This window comes from Eptatretus burgeri, chromosome 9 (genome assembly GCF_056783735.1).
Source record: "Eptatretus burgeri isolate ZD-2024b chromosome 9, Ebu_testis_v1, whole genome shotgun sequence".
Lineage (NCBI taxonomy): Eukaryota > Metazoa > Chordata > Myxini > Myxiniformes > Myxinidae > Eptatretus > Eptatretus burgeri.
The window spans coordinates 50,152,030-50,172,509 of record NC_140969.1 but is presented as its reverse complement, the minus strand read 5'-3'; the positions used below and the strand labels follow the sequence as shown (position 1 = coordinate 50,172,509).

General features: G+C 42.9%; 1 protein-coding gene across 4 annotated transcripts in view; it reads left to right on the top strand.

The window, feature by feature from the left end:
• LOC147020112 (pumilio homolog 1-like) overlaps positions 1-20,480 on the top strand; it is a 234,385-nt gene that overhangs the window by 169,322 nt on the left and 44,583 nt on the right. For all 4 annotated transcript variants that reach the window (XM_085895137.1, XM_085895138.1, XM_085895136.1 and 1 more), the window contains one exon: positions 12,494-12,623. In XM_085895137.1, the coding sequence (XP_085751263.1) occupies positions 12,494-12,623 (130 nt within the window). The remainder of the gene's footprint in view (positions 1-12,493; positions 12,624-20,480) is intronic.

Here is a 20,480-nt window from a genome sequence, read left to right as displayed (position 1 = left end):
CATTTTTTGCCAACTTTGAAGTCACGTGACACGAAAACAAAAGCGAATATCGAAAATCCGGCCCGATCAAAATTTAGATATTGTCCCATAGATTCATATGCCACGATCAAATTCAAGATCGCTTGAGAAATGGCGGAGGAGATAGAATTTGAAAATCGTCATTTTCGCAACTTCAAAGACCTCGTGACCTTGACCTTGACCTTCGGTGGCCTTGAAAGTCATACCATCGTGTACGTCTCATCGACCTCAATCAGGATCACCAATGACCAGATCTCCCGCTTCAACTTCATTGTGGACGGACGGACGGATCGTCACCTCTCCTCTCAACACCAATATTATTAGGTCATGCTCGAAGAGATGACCTAAAAATGATGTCTGACCTTGTTCCTTCATGGGTGTAGGAAAGTGTTTTATGCCCTCACCAAAAAAATTAAAATTTCATTTCTTCAAAATTCCAGCAGGGTTAGAACAGCACCGGGAAATGCCAGGTACCCCTGCTAGTTTCCTAATTTTTTTTGCGAGTTCGATTTGCATCCAGCAGCACAGCAATTATGGTTAATTGCCTCTCTTTCCTGGAAATCCTAGAAATTGTGTTTAAAAGACTATTTGACTGAGATTTTGCCTTCGCAACGGCAGGTTAAAAGTGCCCCGTCTAGTGGAAGTGAGTCACTGAAAACGCACACACAGTGCGTGCACAAAAGGTCTTGTTTGTATTCGTATATAATTTTGAAAGTGCCGTATTCTTCCATCACTATTAGAATGAGTAAAATATTTAAAACTGATCCCTGGTGTCTCGTGTAATTCTACTTTGATGTCAAACGTTTAAGTGCGTCCTGAGTTGGTCTTTACCATAGTTCTTTATTATGTCTTGAATACATTCCCATGACTGCTTTTACCATTTCTTTAGGCATTTGTTGCATTCTGAGAGCCCATTCAACAACTGCTTTTGGTACTCGATCATATACCTTCTCTAGGTCAACAAGAATATGTAATGATGGTTTCCTTTTCTTTGCCATATGCTTCTCTTGGCACCTATTCTAGAGGCCCTTGCCTTCAGAAATTGATTATTGTGGTCTACTCTTTGGCAGAGGATGAAATAGTGTTTCAAGTGTTGCTAATATATGCCTCATCATTGTTATAACTTATCCCACTTTCAGAAGTTGCATGTTAGCCCACATTTTGTGCACAAAGTTTGGAGTATAATTTGGGGGTTACATGAAAAGTTTGGTTGCCCACTCCTGATTGATGCCAACACAAACATGCACAATTGCACCAGCTTTAAGGCAGTACGTCTACTGCATCTACTTACTGTCCACACTACATGAAAGATGACTTCTTAAAAGTCGTTGTCTTCAACTACAGGGTGGCCATAAAGCCTGGAAACATAGGTGAATATACATTCTAAATGGTTTATTGACATTACATTACAATACATGATATGTTCAGTGACATTACATGACATGTTCAATGTGTTGTCCCTCATGAAACCTTTGCCGCTCCTTGTTTGGGAGGGAGATCCATTGCGGATTGTCTTGCGACCAGAACCGCATGTTTTGCTTGTTCACCTCCCCCTTCACATATGTGAAGGGGGAGGTGAACAAGCAAAACATGCGGTCGCATGAGGGACAACACATTGAACATGTCATGCAATGTCATTGAACATATCGTGTATTGTATTGTAATGTCAATAAACCATTTATAATGTATATTCGCCTATGTTTCCAGACTTTATGGCCACCCTGCTGTCTTGCTCATCAACTCCTCCACCCATGTCCTCAAGCTCACCGTATACATCATCATCAAATGGAATTGGAAGATCTTTATTCTCACATGCATGGCATGAGCATAGTTCTGTGCATGGAATGCTTAAAGATGTGCGACATTTGTCATCTGCCTCCCCTACTCTGCGCTTCGACTTATTGCATGCACAGGATGAATGTTCAAGGATGCTTTCTTGAGCTGATTTCATCTACATCCAGTCAATTCCCAGGGCTTCAACTGCATCATTTGTCAGCTTCCATCTTTTTTTCAGCAGGAGGTGGAATATCTGGGTGCTTTTGTAAGCTATACTTTTAAATGGTGGCTTGGAAATTGGCTCGCTGAGTATGCTTATGCAAGGTATCTCTATTTGGTTCAAGGGGGCTGATGGTTATTTCCCCAACAGTTGGGGTGACCTTACTGTCCTGATGCAAACTAAACAATAACCTAAAAAAAAAACTAAACACACTAGACCCCCCCCCCACCCGACCCCTTCGCAGGGGGTGCATCCAGATGGGGAGCACAACCCCATGAGACCTTGCTCCCGTGATGCATTGTGCCAAATTTGGACCATAATGATTGGGTCGTTTGTGAGCAGAAGATGTTTTAGTCAAATATTAACAGACTGACGGCTGGACACCGGGACCCATTCTCTGAGCTTATTTCGGAGAAATAACCTAGTGAACTGACAGTCACATTCAGTGAAACAGCGGAGCCCTACCAGTGACTTGGTTATGTTGTGTAATAGGCTGCAGATTCTCATCTTTCCCAGTGTGGAAGTAGAGGTGGGAGCTGCCAAGACTAGAAGTTAATGCGATGCCAATGGAAAACACATCTGTGTTAAGACTCATGATAATGATACTGTTGCCACTGAATTTGTAAATGTAGCTGGCATTTAAGAACATCCTTGTGTCCGCCTCTTCATGCGAACAGTGCAGCTCTTCCATGTCTTATACAAGAACTGTTCCATTATGCAGAATGATTGCCCGGCAGAGTTTGCCATGAGCCATGGTTACTGTCGCACCTTTCAGTCTTCCAACATTGCTCTTACTCTACATCTCAAACAGGAATTTAACCAACTTCTCCTTGTTGTAACTGTGTGACAAACTTTTTCCACTGTTTTGGGATTAGTTGGTCTGGCTTTTCAATCTTCATTTTCTTGGAGTCGCTTGTTATTTCTTTGCGTTCTGCATTTTTGATGCTGACAGCTGGATACATGTCCATCACAAAGTGTCCTGCAGTTGAACGATGATTACAAGCAAAATTCAACAATCGGTGGAGATTCTTGTCAGCAAGTTGACTGATGTTCTGTACCATGTACTTTGGGCTCATTTGTTGCAGCACGCCAATCCCATCCGCAATCCAAACACTCCTGCTTGGTGTCTCGACCTTTGGCAATGCTTCAGGGGCCGGTTGAAGGTAAAGCAGCAGCCTTACCTCATTAGTCATTGCAAGGCATCCATCGTGTGCAGTGATATCCAGTGGAAGTGGTTCTAAGCATTTTGACATGCTATTCACATCGATTTTGCAGGCTCTGACTATGATGACAAGTTTGGCAAGAAGTTTCTGGTCACTTTTCATACTGACTACTTTACCTTTCCCCTTTGTCGTCACCTTGTTCCCTGTATCAGTGAATGATTTAAGCTTCATTTTCCTGAATGTGTAGTTGAGGTCAGTCTCAATTCCCTGCATTCGGTGCTTGCAAAAGGTGACGAATGCATCTCCCTTCTTGTGAGCAGTTTTCAGGTGAAGGCAAACTTTAGGGGATGCAATGGTGCTGGAAGACATGTGAATTGGCTCTTCAGTGTCTTCAAACTATTAGGGTTAGGGTTACTTCTTCCCCGTTTGTCCGTAAATGTTGTCACGGCCACCTTGATACTCTCTGGAAATGCATGGCGGGTCTTTTCTCCAGCAGCAGTGATCATCACGAGTCGTGTGCCCATCATGGTTTGCAACAAACTTGTTCTTTTGAGTCCTTCCTTTTCTCTCCATATGGATTTTTCAAAATATAGGGAACAACAAGCTTCAGCTCTCTTTGGACTGGGAGGGTGCAGGGTGTGTTCCCGACCAGACAGAAGGAGCCGGTCCCGGCTAAAGAGAGAACTGGCGCTTAGGATTGGATACAGGCAAAATAAGCAGATGTCACGTTCATGTCAGGAGCGTGTGGTGGCAGCAGGTCAAATGGCCGGCTTCAGCCCTATCCTATCCTAACCTTGCTAACGGGCTAAACCCTGTTTCTAATTTCTAATTACTGCTCCTCTAAACCCTTTGACACAAATTTGTCTCTTCTGGGCCCATTAATGCCTTAACTACACTATCTCCCAGGAGGAAGATCAACACACTTGTGATGATAAAAACGATGAGGTGGCATGGCCACACAAACCTTGCTGACAGATTAGCTCGTGCCCATATGTCTGCCTGGTGCAGGCAACTGGGACTTTATTTCCCACAAATTCTCTAATGCTGCTATTTTGATGTGCCACACACTGTTACGGAACATCAGTTTTGTCGAAGCAGTTTCTTGGCAAGGGTTATACTGGGTGGTTTGCAATTGCCTTCCCAGCAGGAATTTGTAGTTTGTTCAGGGTGCCGGCGATAACTTACCGACTCTTCACAATGGACACCATGGGATGTTTAACGTCCATCAACTAATGCTGGTAGACGGGAAGCTGAGTTTAACGTCTGCCCAAAGGACAGCAAACGCATTGATGAAACACAAGGATGACAGTTTATAGCTTTGTCGAGATTCTCACTCAGACGACAGTTTGCAGACAAGTGTGTGTACCTTTCAGCCATCCTGCAAGCCAAATTCTGCCATTATGAAGCTCTAATTTGTTTTCCTCATTGTGTAATCTGCATGGAAGAGAGAAAAGGGAACCGGAGATGTTTGAAAGCTGAGAATATGCTTGAGATAAATTTCCATTCTCTTGTCTACAATCGATTGATGACTCAAACAGATCACGATCAGCAGATATGCTGCCCAAAAATGGAAGAACACAACACAGTATATGAATTTTTGTCGAATTTCAGCTTTTACATGAAATTGCATCTTCAGTATCTCCTCTATTTCTCCACTTCTCCACGAAACCACTTTCAAAATTTTCACCTTCTGTTGCCTTATAGCCTGGAATGAAATTACATCAAATCAGACTTTTTCCACCTTTATTTAGATATCATAACCCACAGCTTTCAAGTGAAAAACAAATTCTACAAATTTCAGAAAATTAATTAAAAATACAAAACAGGAATGTCTTGGTTGGATAAGTGTCCACTAATTTATGCTATTTTCAAATAGTGGGGCAACTTAGCTAAATATAGCAATTCTGCATTTTGTGAGGAAAGCACCAAATTTGGCACACTAGTAGCCTATCATATTATGAACAGATTTGGATATTGGGCCATCTCAAATTCAGCCGCTGATGGCTGTGGCAGCCATTTTCCACTGCCATCAAAAATTGACCTTTGCAGGTGACAGGTACGGCTGCAAAATGTCGAAAACCCGGTTTCGTTCAACAACTTTCAAAATTTTACCTTTGCATAACCTTTCAAGGTCACAAAACAATGTTGTGGACATTAAAATAAGGAAACAGGATACGTGCTATAGCTTATTGGAGTTAGTTCGTTGAAGAAGGTCGAAAACCCGGTTCGATTCGCACAACTTTGAAAATTTGACCTTTGTGGTCTTTAAAGGTCAAAGGGCAAGGATTATGACCTTTGGTGCAAAACTTCCTCTGGAACATTCCAGGAACAATATAACGTCATATAGGCTATATGGCATTTCGTACTCCTCGGATTATCCATACTTTGATGAAATCGGCGTAAAAACACGCGCAAGGTGTTCGAGATAGAGCAAAATGGTTTCAATACATAAGGTAGGGAATGACCTCAAGATTATGCATAAAAAATATTGTCATCCCAGCTCTCAAAGTTTGGGAGGTCGTATAATTTTTATGTCAAAATTCGCAATTTTCTAAGTTTTTGACCTTGTGACCTTGACCTTGGGACGAAAATGAAAAATCGGACGACAAGTTTTAGATAATTCATTTTGCTATTCAAATACCGAAGAACCCATTCCATTTAGTCAATTCCCAAGGAGAAGATAGATTTTTTAATCCGACTACCCCCTAAAAATGGCTATTTTTGGCATGGCTCCGCCCACAATGGGCGTAGAATGCCCCCATCCAGGAAAACACAACTAGACATTGATATCGGACACATAACCAAGTTTCATCAAGATCGGATCAAAGTCCACGGAGTTCTAGTCCATGGGCCCAGGCATATATCGGTACCATCGGAGGAAACCAAACTTTAGGGCTACTAAGTTATTGGTAGGGACTATATGATTATTTCAATATGTGATAACCGTTCCAGAAGAGCAGCTTAGTGTAGGTATTTTGCATTTTTACCATTTTACCATTCTGAGATATTGACGTTTTGGGGGAAAATCAAAAAAACAAAAAAACAAAACCAAGGACCACTGGGAGGAAGTGGCAGAGCTGAAGTCCATGCAGGAGGGAGCAGACACCCGAATGCTTCTGCATGCTCTGCATGCAGCAGAGGCTGGGTACAAGGCTGTGGTAATCACTGCCGAAGATACAGATGTCCTCGTGCTGTGTCTTGCCTTCAATAAGGACATCCCATGCCCCGTGTATCAGAAGTGTGGTACGCAAACCCGCACACGGTTCCTAGACATTGACAAGCTTTCTGGATCGATGGGAGACAGTGTCTGTGATGCCCTGGTTGGACTGCACGTGTTCTCCGGTTGTGATACAGTCAGTGCCTTTGCAGGCCGGGGAAAGTAGGGCGCCTTGAAGCAAATGAAGTCTGATAAGACCTACCAAGAGGCCTTCAGTCAGCTCAGTCATTCATGGGAAGTATCCACCGAGCTCTTTCAGAAGCTGCAAGAAGTCACCTGCCACATGTACGTGCCGTCTACCAACACCACGAAAGTCAATGAACTCCGCCATCAACTCTTCTGTGCCAGACGGGGAGAGATAGAGTCCAGTCAGCTTCCACCATGTGAAGACTGCCTCTTCATGCACGTCCTCCGTGCAAACTACCAGGCTGCTATTTGGAGGCGCTGTCTGCAATGCCAACCCTATGTTTCAAGTCCCAAGGGTTGTGGATGGACCACTGATGATGACGGGAAGCTAGCCATCGAGTGGATGCATGGATCTCCAGCACCGGATGCAGTGTTGCAACTGCTTTCCTGCAAGTGTGGACGGTCGTGCAAACTCCCAGACTGCACGTGCCTTGCCAATAGCCTGAAGTGCACTGACATGTGCAAGTTGCGAACCTGCAGCAACCAGCCCGCTGATGTCGAGGAAGAGGTTGTAGACCTCGAGGACTCTGGTGCTGATAACAGTGATGAAGACTAGACTACTGATCCATGGTGTGAATGTTTTGGCACAATCACAAGGACATTCATGGCTACAAATATGCATGAGTAAAACATAGTACATAAACATGCCACAGTAGCGTGGTGAAATTTGGGTTATCCATAAATTTCACATTTTGGACGCTTGTTGGAACTAGGGTAGGGGAAGGGCAATTCCTTTAACTGTGGTAAAAACTTGCAAAATGTTCATAAATGTTTTCCTCATACAACATGTGCTTGTTGTAGGCTACCGTGGTTCAGTAGCACTACCCAGGGAACTTGTATGACAATATTATAAATTAAAATGCACTGAAAATCACTAATCAGCAACATTTTGATAGGCCCTATTGTTCGCCCCTTTCTGCCATAAAACAAATTCTGCCTTCAGGAATGACAGAAAGGATTATTCGGATGGTATAAATAAAGCATTTCAGACATGTATTTGTGGTTTGCAGTTCATTCTAGCCCCATGTGGAAACAGCAATTGCATCATTAGTGAATGTTTCTGAGTTTGCCTTTTCGCTTTCATTATGCGGAGGGTGAGTACATTCCAGAGATGATATCGACCAATAAGCTGCCAATCTGCAATGGTTATCACATCAAAATATGATCTATATATACTGTATATACACCAATTCAAAAATCATAACTATGATTGGTTTCCTTAGATGGTACCGACAAGTGGAATTTCTGGCCTGCGCCCATGGACTATTATGCTCTGGACAGACACACAGACATAATGAATATAGTGGTCACTCTGGCTGGCGCTCGTGAACCAAAAACCTCAAACATAAACACATCAAGAGGTGGTTTATTTTGGTACATAGTAATTGTACAAGTTAAGATCACATAAAGACTACCATGCTGTCGAGCACTGGAAGAATTACTCGTGCACGTCCCATTCAGTGAAGGATATATAGTACCTGGGAAAAAGAATATTCAATGTTGGCATTTCACTGAAATTATCATCACACATTAGTGCAATGTCAAGATCTCTGACCTTGATTTCGCACAGTCACCTTTGCGGAAACCAGATATCCTTTTGGGGGTCCTCCAGGTGATGACAGGATTTGGAGCCTCTGGAATTACAGGTTTCCTGGGTCAAAACTAAGATCCAGGCTTTCGTTGACATCGTGGATGCTGCCCTCTTGTCTGTATCTGTTTGTGGCGAGGATGTTGAGGTCACAGAGAGATTCACATACATTAGCAGTGATATTCATTTCTGCTGGCTATGAGCCAGATGTCAATAGATGTCTGGGTCAGGCCTGGGGAGTCATGGATTCACTGGATCATGGGGTGTGGCGCTGCCGGTACCTGTCCCTGGAGCACTGGTGGAAAGTGGATGCAGCGACACACTGCTCCGGCACATGCTTCCATACCTGACCTGACCTGACATTAGTGCAACTTTTGACTTTAATCTGTCAACAAGTCTGAAGACGACGATGGTTCACGAGCGGTATTTGACGATGTAGATTGTTTCAGAAGTCAAGGATGAGACGATGTGATAATGTTTGACCAAGTTATAAAAATGATCAACATGATGTGGTACGAGTGACAGGTTATAAGCTGCAAAATGTCGAAAACCCGGTTTCGTTCAACAACTTTAAAAATTTGACCTTTGCATAACCTTGAAAGGTCACAAAACAATGTTGTGGACATTAAAATAAGGAAACAGGATACATGCTATAGCTTATTGGAGTTAGTTTGTCAAAGAAGGTTGAAATCCCGGTTCGATTCCCACAACTTTGAAAATTTAACCTTTGTGACCTTTAAAGGTCAAAGGTCAAGGATTATGACCTTTGGTGCAAAACTTCCTCTGGAACATTCCAGGAACAATATAACGTCATATAGGCTATATGGCATTTCACACTCCTCAGATTATCCATACTTTGATGAAATCAGCGTAAAAACAAACTTGAAGGGGGCACCACGGGCAAAGTGTTCGAGACAGAGCAAAATGGTTTCAAGACTTTAGGTGGGGAATGACCTCAAGATTATGCATAAAAAATATTGTCATACTAGCTCTCAAAGTTTGGGCGGTCGTATGATTTTTACATCAAAATTCGAAATTTTCTAAGTTTGTGACCTTGTGACCTTGACCTTGGGACGAAAATGAAAAATCGAGCTCTGTGGGGCTATGCAGGTGCCATTGGGCTAACCAACTACCGAAACCCCTGCCAGATTCGACAAACCCCTCAGAGAATAAATTTTTTAATGTAAAAATTGGCAATTTTCTAAGTTTGTGACCTTGTGACCTTGACCTTGTGACAAAAATGAAAAATCGAGCTCTGTGGGGCTATGCAGGTGCCATTGGGCTAACCAAATACCGAAACCCCTGTCAGATTCGACAAACCCCCTAGGAGAAGATGCAAATTGAAATCGGCTACCCCCTAAAAACACGTTTTTTGGGCGTGGCTCCACCCATAATGGGCGCACCACGCCCATTTTCAGGAAAACGCAACGAGATCATGATATAAACCTCCCACCAAAATTTTGTCAGGATCGGATCAAAACCCACGGAGCTATGCTCGGGACAGACAGACATACAGACAGACAGACAGACAGACAGACAGACAGACACACAACAATAACGAATATAGTGGTCACTTATTTTTTTCGTGAAAATATTTTTCCGTGAACCAATATAGAACTGCCCTTCAAGGTAAAAAAAAAATGTATTTTTTTTTTAAAAAGGTAATTTGAAAATATCAAATTTTCTGCTTGACGTTTAAAAAAAAAAAATTGATATCTAAGCTCATGGAAGAGCAGAATAATCACCAGGCACAAACTGTCATTGTAGCAAAAACAGTCAGACTAGAACATTTGAATGCTTTGACACGCAAGAGGAGGAATTGTAGTTGAAGTGAGGGAGATCAAAACGAGATACGATAAACTGGTGGTGGGCAACAGACCTGAAATCCTGAAAATAAGATCTTGAGACTTGGGACAACAGTTTCACAGATGAGAGAAGAGGTTGAATGCATGGAGGTGAGTTTAGAACTGGTGGGGATGGTGTTAACAAGAATAGGTTTTTGGTACAGTGCTTATGACTTCGAGACATGACAAAAGTAAATAGACACCATGTTTTTTATAGAATTTATTTATTGAACATTTGATCCATTTTAATACATCCACTAGTATTTGGTAAACTTGCCATTTGCAGATTTCAACACTCTTTCATGCATAGAACTTACGAGCTCTGAGTTTTTTTCTTGTGGAATTTCTGCCCAGGCTTCACGCAAAAAGGTTTAGCAATTCTACCCATGATGTTTGTTTCCTGGACTTTTTCCGCACAGCTCAATCCAATATGGCCCAGATGTGTTCAAAAGGATTCGTGTCAGGAAACTGACTTGCCCATGGAAGACACTTGATCCCATTTCTGTCCTGCCATTCGTTGGTCAATTTTGCAGTGTGGCATGGAGCTCCATCTTCTATGAACAGTGTTGTTTTTGGCCATTTGATCAGTGGAGAAGACAGGGAGATGTCCATCCTAAAGGATAGAAATGTGTGTCATTGTGTTGTTGCTAACACACTCCACAAGCTCTGACCGACCAGCGCTCCAGATTGCTCTCTACACCATCACTGATAAACCACCGTGTTTGACAGTTGGCTGTAATCGGTTCAAAGAAAACTTGACTGGGAAGTCTCCAGACCCATACACGTCCACTGTCAGAAAATTGAGTAAATTGTGACTCATCTGAAAAAATGAGTTTGCCAAAACTCCAAGGGTCTGGTGGCCATCTCATCAGCCCACTTCTTTCTCCTTTGAATGTTGGCTGGTCTAAGAAGAGGTTTTCTCCCAACTGCTCTCCCATAGTAGCCCAGTTGATGAAGGTACCGCACGGCAGTTCTTGAGCTAACTTGGACCTCCTCTTTGTAACGGGGAGTTCTCCTCCTCCTCCTCCTCCTCCTCCTCCTGCTGCTTTGTAACGGGGAGTTTTCTCAATGGACCGTTTGACAGCTCGAAGACACCTTTCTGAGGGCCAAGATCAACCAGAACCAGAAGCTGTGGATTCCTTGCCTTCACTGGTGATTTGCACAATCAGCCGATTGACCATAGAAAGCAGAATGCCAAGGTTCTGAGCTATCTGATGCTGGCTGACTCCACCTTCTGAATGGCCAACAATTCGTCCACTTTGAAAATAGGAAAGTTTGTGTGCATCCTGGGTTTGAGGCATAGTTAATTGTTTTACAAGACCCAGGAACTCGTTTCTGCAAAGAAATAGTCGAATATTAGTACAAATCGCTGAGTAAAACTGCGTTGTACAGATGAAATGAACAAATTTAAGTTGTCTATTTACTTCTTTCATGTCTCTGTATATGGGCAGGTGTTTGGCAGGAGAGGTAAGAACAGAAAATAGATGGTTTGAAACTAAAAATCACTGTTTGGCAGTAAATGCAACATCACTGGATTTTGCAATGTAAGCCTCAAAGGCACTGACATGTTGGCACAACAAAATTGGTTGTTCACTCCTTCAAATATATTTTCACTAATTCCATTTAATAAAAGGAAAGCCTCAACTATTACAGATTTGGTAATTATATAATTATCATTTTACAGCACTGTACAGCAAGTCCTCGCTTGGCGTTGTAGTTACGTTCTTAAAAAGTGCGACTTTAATCTAAACGACTTCAAGTGAATCCAATTTCCCCATTAGAGTTATTTTAAATAGTGTGGAGAGGGTTGGGTTCCAGGGATTTTTTTTTTATTGACAGATAAAAGACGTTATGTACATTCACAGTACAAGTTTAAAATAATTTTAAATAAACAATTTAATATTGTTCTCACCAATCAGTTTGGAGCTGCGATCCCTATTTGGATTATCATCACCACCAACTCCCATGAACACTTTGGAGCTCCATGTCACAAAGTACCATAAATCCTGGTGTATATAAGTCTTGTACTGTATGCACTGTGGTTGGGCTTGTACACCGGTATTTATGGTGTGTTTTGATGCAGGCTCGCGTGTCGTAGCTATCTCCTGCACATGTCATTGTAACCCAGCATTGTGCAACTTTTAATTTAACAAGTATGTTCTCTAATAAATCAGCAACGTAATAACGAAGTTACCTTAACTGGGATGACCGAAGTGAGGACTTTATGTACTTTGCTACACCTTTAACAATAATGTGCCATGTGTTGTATCTTTATATTGGTTACAACCATGCAAGCTTTGTAGTGGTTTGTTTTTATGTTCAATTGTTTAGTTTGCTTTATTGCTATTTGTTCAATGTTCGATGCAATTTCACTTTAATTTGACAGGCCCATCTTTCTCTTGATCCCAGATAATGGAATGGTGTTATGTACTGTTTGGTTAAATGTGGTCTTTGCCTGGCGGCATGTTCCTTGTTGCGCAGCTTCATCCAGCAGAAGCTTGAACGGGCGCCCCCGGCAGAGCGGCAACTCGTTTTCACCGAGATAGTGCAAGCAGCATACCAGTTGATGACTGACGTCTTCGGAAACTATGTCATCCAAAAGTTCTTTGAGGTAAGTTGCCAATCACCTTGCTGGCTTCGGTCACAAATGGTATTGCTAATTTTTGACATGTGATTCACTAAAATTTTGGAGCCCACAATGGACCCCTGTTAGGTCTTCACATGATGTCGTCACATGGCATCATTGCACTGTTCGTGAAATGTCATCCCTTTACTCTGCCTTGAATATTCGATAATGTTGAAATGGAAAAGATTTCTATCAGGAGGGGAGTTGTTAAACATTTGCTGTGACATCCTTCTCCCCCTTATATCCTTTAAGTATTACAGTAATGGGACACCAGCCTGGTGTGTTGGCGCAGTGGTTAGGGCAGCGGCTTGGGATCCAAAAGGTCCTGAGTTCAAGCCCCGTTGGGCCACTGAATTAATACACCAGGGGGTTGACTCAGCCTGTCATCCTTCCGAGGTCAGCGAAATGAGTACCAGTGTACTGGGCCGGTGTATACCCCGGTTAAAATAGGTGTACCATATCCCTGTGTCGTAAGAGGCGACCAGGGTTGTCTCAGGAAGGGCATCCGGCGTAAAACATGTGCCAAATCACTATGCGGATCATACGGATGATCCGCTGTGGCGACCCCGAACGGGAGCAGCCGAAAGAAGAAGAGAGTAATGGGACAACAAGTTAATATGCGAGTAAGGTTGGGAATATTATCAAACAAATCCATATTAAGTTCTCCAACCTGAGTTTATTGAAAACTCGATGTTTTGGTTGGCAACACCAAGATCTCACAGCTTATGCTTCCCCTAACCTTTCTCAACAGTAAAAATGCATCGGTCCACATCCCTCTGAAGACCACTCCAAAGGCCCTAATTCGGATTACCAATGAAATTGCTGTGCTGTCGAGATATTTGTGACGATTTATAATGGTTATATTACAAAATTAAACTGCCATTTATTGTGATCTTGTAACATATTGTTACGAATTCGCGCACGCCGGCGTGCGATCGGCCGCTTTCCACTAATAGCTACCGCGTCGCCCACCGGACAGACAATTTTCACCCTCCAATTTTCCTCCCGTGCACTCACACGGTTTCGTGGCTGGGACGCGTGGCTCTCTTGGCAGGAACTACCTACCCTCTGCCGATTCTCCAACGATGGCACCCCTGAGCACTACACTGCTTCCGAGCCTACCAGCTCCCTAAAACTGGGGAGTGCCCTCCCTGGCGACTCCCCCTCGATGCCCACGTGGCGTGTTGGCGCCCCGGGTCCCTTTCCTAGGATTGCCCGTGCCCTGTACACTGCCCCCGTGGCATATGGCGCCCTGGGCCCCGCATCAAGCGGGCCCACCCGTGCCCACTACACTATCCCAGCCCCCCATGGACCCTTGGCCTTCTGCGGCCGACTAGCCCGGTGCCCGGGGTACCCACTCAGCGATACTCACCATTCACAGCCACGCCCCCAGCCCATCAACAGGGCTCCTGCACCCCTCCAAATGCGTTTCGAGCCTACTCCCCCACCAACAGCAAAACGACCTCCATTTTGTCAATTTGACGAACCCCCTAACTCGCATTACTCTGACCCCGGGGTCCCTTGGGTGGGAATCACTCCTTCTGTCCGTCCGCGGGATCGGCAAATCCACCGCGTGCGTTTCCGGACCGGTTTCACTCTTCTCACTTTTTTTCCATTCTTCCTCCAAGTTCTTCCTATCCCGGGAATTACTAATTTGCTCTTCCTCTATTGTTTCGTTCAGTTTCCTCTTCTCTCGTTCCAATTCATGGGTACTCAACTCTACTCTCCTCATTTCTTCCATTAGTTGGTCAATTTTCGATTCGTGTTCCTTTTGTTTCCTATCCGCTTCTTCCAAGTTCTCCCTCATTTCTTCGAACCGTTTTGACTTTTCCAACCATTCTTCCTTCCTTTCCTCCAGATGCTCCTTTCTTCTTTTTATCTCCTGTTCCAGGCTTTCTTTTATCTGTTTGCCTGATCTTACCTCTTCCTTTAGTTGTTTTAATTCCAAATCATGTTCCCATTTCCCTTTTTCCAGCTTTTTTTTCCATTCTTCCTCCCAGTTCTTCCTATCTCGAGAATTACTAATTTGCTCCTCCTTTTTTCTTTCATTCAGTTTGCTCGCCTTTTGTAACACAAACCCACGCAAACAATCTACTTGTGTCGTTTCCTTATGTAGTTCCTCGATTGTGCTGGCTAATTCCTCATTCAGCTCCCAAATTCGTTCCCGTGCATCGGCCAACTCAGTTTGTAATGTACTGCCGTCGTCCTTCCTCGCCTGCCATACCCACATGGTTTGAGCCGGTGGGCGGGAGCGCCTTCGTCATGCCGCGCGGTTCGTAGCGCCATTAATAGCGGCCCGCTCACGCCTCATGCCGCGCTGAAGTGAACTGAAGCGCCGCCATCTTGCGACTCCGAGTTTGCTTGCCGGTAAAGTTCATGCTCAGTGTTTGAGGGTGAGCTCCCCCATTGATTACAATTTTCTGATATGGGTCCAAACCGCATGGCGGCGGCGTCCTTGACCATGGATTCTAACACTACTAAATCTATTTCTATTACCCCCTGCTCCCGTTCGTTTTGAAAAGCCATCTTGTTTCTCGGAATTAATTTTTTTTTTTAAAAGCTCGTGTTTGGTGGGAATCGAGGGTCGCTCCACACACCCCTGAACCACACTCATCTATCGACATTACCTCCAAGCTTTGTGCCATCTGCAAATTTGGACAGCTACCAGTTAACCCCACTGTCTAAATCATTGATGTAACTAATAATTTATGCCCAACTTATTGAAAACAAAAATGATGTCCCCGAGTTAAAAACATTCTTGTACTTGGCTTTCCAATACGGTAATACAATTTATTTTTGTCCCTGTCCCACGCCTACATATCGTGTACTACCGTACTCCATGATACTGCTTCCTCAGGTGAATGGGTTGGCTCATTTGTCATTAGCCTGTGGTCTGTGTCTGTGGATTTTCAACAAACTTTGATTTTGAGAATATGGTGGAAATTATAATTAAAAATTGGGTCAAAAGGACAAAGGGTCCCTTAAAAAATTTCCCTCAAAACATAAAAAAAATACTTAAAACTTTCAATGTCACATACATTGAGATATAACTTAGGTCTTGTGAGTTTTTAGCCCTTTTTCGTAATTTTATTGGTGCTAATTAGGTTATTTATCCAAAATCAGTTCAAAGAGTTGTTCCCGGTGCCATACGTATATCCATTAACATTTGACTAAAACATCTTCTCAAACTACCCGACTGATAATTATGGACCAAATTTGGTATGATGCATCAGGACAGCAAGGTCTCATGGGGTTGTGCGCCCCCCCTATAAAGGGGGTGAAAGTGGGGGTTCCCCCCTCCCCAAATTTTGGTATTTTATTCAAAAATCTTCTCAGAAACTGCAAGACAGGTCCAGAAAAAAACTCACCAAAAGGCATTGTGACCATGCCCTAACCTTAAGGTGTGCTCCTCATGGCCATATCTCCCCCGGAAAGGGGTCCACGGGTCCCCTTTCTTAACCCTTCATTTTCATTAAAATATCTCCACAACTACCTGAGCGATATGGACCAAATATGGTACAATGCTTCAGGACAGTTACGTCTTATGGGGTTGTGCTCCCCATCTGGATATATCCCCTATAACATGCTGATTAGGTGGGTTTCACCTCAAATTCAGGTAATTTATTGAAAAATCTTATCACACACTGATGGCCAGTTGCAGACCAAACTCTTCATGAAACATAAGGACCATGCCATGATTGTACCAGTTCAAGAAGGGGGGCCATGGCCCCTTTCCCCCAAATCCCTCATTTTCACCCCACCTGTTGGGGAAATATCCGTCAGTCCCCCACGACCCCACAAAGCCATTTTTTTATTTTTTATTAACGATGTGTCTGTAAATGTAATTTATGAAATATTTTCCCTTACCCCCCCCTCGAATCACTGCTCTTTGCCTTATTGATGATGCTTTTCCTGTATCGATATGTAAAAGGATCATAACGGAAACAGACCCACTGGATAGGGTGACAGCGAGCTCTCCATATGGTCGATCATGGCAGCTGCGAGACTCAGTGCGACAAAACACCTCATTCGTTATGGAATAACTAATTAGCCCATCAGCCATTTTCATAACAATACTTTTTCTTTACAATGTGCCTTTGCTGCTTGAAGGTTGCCCACTTTCTGATGCGAATTGCCTTACTGTTGGCTTGTTCCAATAAATAGCACCTCTCTCTGTCTCTCCTCTCATCTAATAGCCTTACTCTAATACTATCCCAAATTCTAACTCTTACCATAATCCTTACACACATGTTATGGTCACTTGTCCCTAAATGATATCCTTCTTCAACTTCTTCCATAGTATTAGGTCATTAGGATTGTAACGGAAGAAAGAGCTCGAACACTGCATTCACTCTCGTGGGCTTTTCGCCAAACTGGCTTTCAAAAGCAATATGGTAAAACTTCCTCCAACATGGATGGCTTCCTGGAGCCCTGTTTCCAATTTACACGCTGAATTAAATGCGTCAAAACCTCCCAAACACAAGGGTGTGTTTCGCATTTACACGATCGTGGCTGGTGTTTTCCCCAAGATTTGTATTATTCTTATTCCTTGTTACTGTACTGTACTTAACCCTTGTCCACACAAGGGAGGTCTTCTTTGGCTAAATACAAGACTAAAAAAACTCCCCTCGTGTGGACAAGGGTTAATTGATATTTAATTTATACATAGGATGATGCGAGTCGCTACCTGCCACCATCGTGATCGCAGTTCGAATTTACATAAATAAAGAAGTCTGAAGTTGAAGTGGACCATAGAGTCAGCTTTAAATCCCTACACAGAACTTCACAGGGAGTTAAAACAGAGGCAAAGCAAGTGCCAATAACAAAATTATTTAGGCCTACTTCAATAGCTACCAGCAGCATTTCAACCCCTTCCACCAGCAATTCAACACCATCTAGCAGCAAATAATCACCCAAACCTCCAACAACCACCTCATAATAAGGTGTTATTTTGCAATAATACAGTACTATTATGATACTAACACCTATTTTAATGTGTATTTAATAATGCTGCACCATTCAATACAAAGAAACGTTTAAAAAAAACATTTTAAAGCAAGAAAGCTTGTTTTAGGGTCAGTTTTTTGGGAGCCTGGAACATATCCCCAATTTCCCCATACGTTTAATTATGCCTCCAACACAAGGTTATCCCAGAATGTATCCCCCCGTGTTGGAGGAAATTTTACTGTACTTGACTGGATATATGCATTCCTAATCAGCTCTGCTCTTTCCCTGTCCTTGGACCCAATCCATCATTGGCACATTAAAATCCCTCATTGTCAATTCTCCTTATACACATGCCTCTGAACTGTTCATGAACCTTTCTGGCCTGTTCTGCCCAACTCCAGGATACCGACACAAGCACCCTTTGAGTACAGTACCGTATCTTACCATTCATACCATCTCTAAGATCTAGCCACACAGAATCCTCTACATGAATTCCCTCCTTAATCTCACCTCCTCTTTCTGCAATACTGTCTTTTACCCATATCACAACACCTATTTTACCTCTCCAGTCACACCTACACATGTCTTGTCCTGTTCTCCAATTTCTCTCTTCATTAAACCGTCTTGCTTGCTGCAACGATACCATACTCTTTGCGATTTATTTTTGCTTCAAGCTCTTCCATATTATTCTTTAAACTCCAGGCAATGACAGTATTTTTTATTTTTGCCTTCCTGCAATTATCTTTTCTGGCCTGCCATTACCGATTGTGCTATCATTGGCAGTTCCTCCCTTTTTTATCCCCCGCCGCGTGGCGGAAGGGGGATATTGTTGTCACCCAGGTCATCCGACTGTACGTCCGTCCGGGCGTCAACATTTATAGCTGTGAGTGCGATAACTCATAAACTGTTCGCCATATCGATTTGAAATTTGGGTCACACATGTACCACCTGAAAAGGAAGAACCCTATTGATTTTGGGCATGGCCGGATCCAAGATGGCCGACTGGGGCAGCCATCTTGAAAAAATTTTTTTCGCCATATCGATTTTAAATTTGGGTCACACATGTACCACCTGAAAAGGAAGAACCCTATTGATTTTGGGCGTGGCCAGATCCAAGATGGCCGACTGGGGTGGCCATCTTGAAAAAAATGTTTTTGTAACAAATGGAAAACGGCTTATGTGATTTCAATTATTTTTGGTTACTACGTTCCTCACCCCTGGGGAACTTTTTCGAGATGATGACCAAATGGTGTCTTGTTTCCAATTCACCTCCCTCATTATCTGGAATATGTATGTCCTTTTTCATTCAATGGCAGGGGATTCCCCATCTCTGATGGTATATTTTTGGTTTCTCTTCACCCTCCTCTTGCCCCCAAAAAGCCATGATTCCCTCATTTCCCTTTAAAGGTAGTTGCCCCCTTTGTGTTTAGCTTATATGGAACTGAGGGAATTGTGTTTTCCCTCAATTCCCTCAAAACTAAAAGCTTATAGCAAAAGTAAAGGCTTATCTGGGACTGAGGGAAAATCCCCTCTGGAAAGGGACATGAGGGAATTATGGCCCTTTGCCCACAAAATGATTCCCATTGCTTCTTGAATGCAAAACCTTGCTGCATGCACCATTCTTCCAACCATAGGTTGACATCTATCGCACTCTTTGTAAGTTGTACTCCTTTTCCTATTCTCAGAAGAATACTGTTCCAGAAAAAATTGTCACAAACCTTAACCTTCACTCGACTACACAATATCCTTTACCGAAAGCCTGTATCTCACTGGGCTACGACAGCTCGTGACTAGTTGGAGACACCAAATTGCGATAAAACTGCTATAATTTTCACTTGGTATCGCACTGAATTTATCCTAAAACACATATGAGTATGTCTCACGAATATCGCACGAATGTCCCAGGAACTCCCGGCGAAATTTGGAATGAACTTCGCCTGGAGTTCGCATACATGTCGTATGACATTCGCGCGACGTTCAGGTGACAAAACTGAGATTTTTTTGGCACATGCAACTGTCGTGCGACCATCGCGCAAATGTCGTGCAACAGGCGCACGACAACTGTGCGTCACAATTGATAAATTGGGACTATATATACATATATATATATATATATATATATATATATATATATATATATATATATATATATACATATATATATATATACATATATACATACACATATATATATATATATATATATATATATATATATATATATATATATATATATGTATATGTATATACAGTAAGTCCTCGCTTTTCGCAAGGGTTGCGTTCCTGGAAAACCTTATGATAAGCAAAACTGTGTTAAACAAAACATATTTTCCCATAGAAACCAATGTGTTGAAGGGGGGATGTGTTTTTGGCTCGGAATTTTTTGGACATAAACACAAATAAACAAAACACACTCCTTGAGTAGTGGTGACTTACCCCGAGGCTGGAGGAACGGAGTTGATTGCGGTGGACAAGTCACACTTGCGGAGTGGCAGAATCGTCCCCCTCTTCACTTGACACTGTGCTGTCACTTTCTTCACCAGCGGGAACGGTCTCTTGGCAGCTAGTTGAAGGAGCATCCTGGATGGTGGATGGAGTTGGTGCTGCATCTTTTGGCTTGAAAAATGCATGGAGAGTGGGCTGGATGGCTCTCTTTTTCTTTGCTGCATAAAGTTCCTTGTAGCAACAAAGGGCATCATTTACAACACAGCTAAAATCAGTGCTCCTTTCAAGATTTGGATCTTGTTCGATAACAAATTCTATGGCACTTTCAAACGAGCTGAGGATTTGGCTGAGGTTTTTCATGGTGAGATGCTTGGATGAAGGTGTCACAGCATCTTCTTCTTCCTCAAGAGCCCACTGCTGTTCCAACTCCATAAGATCTTCATTGCTTAA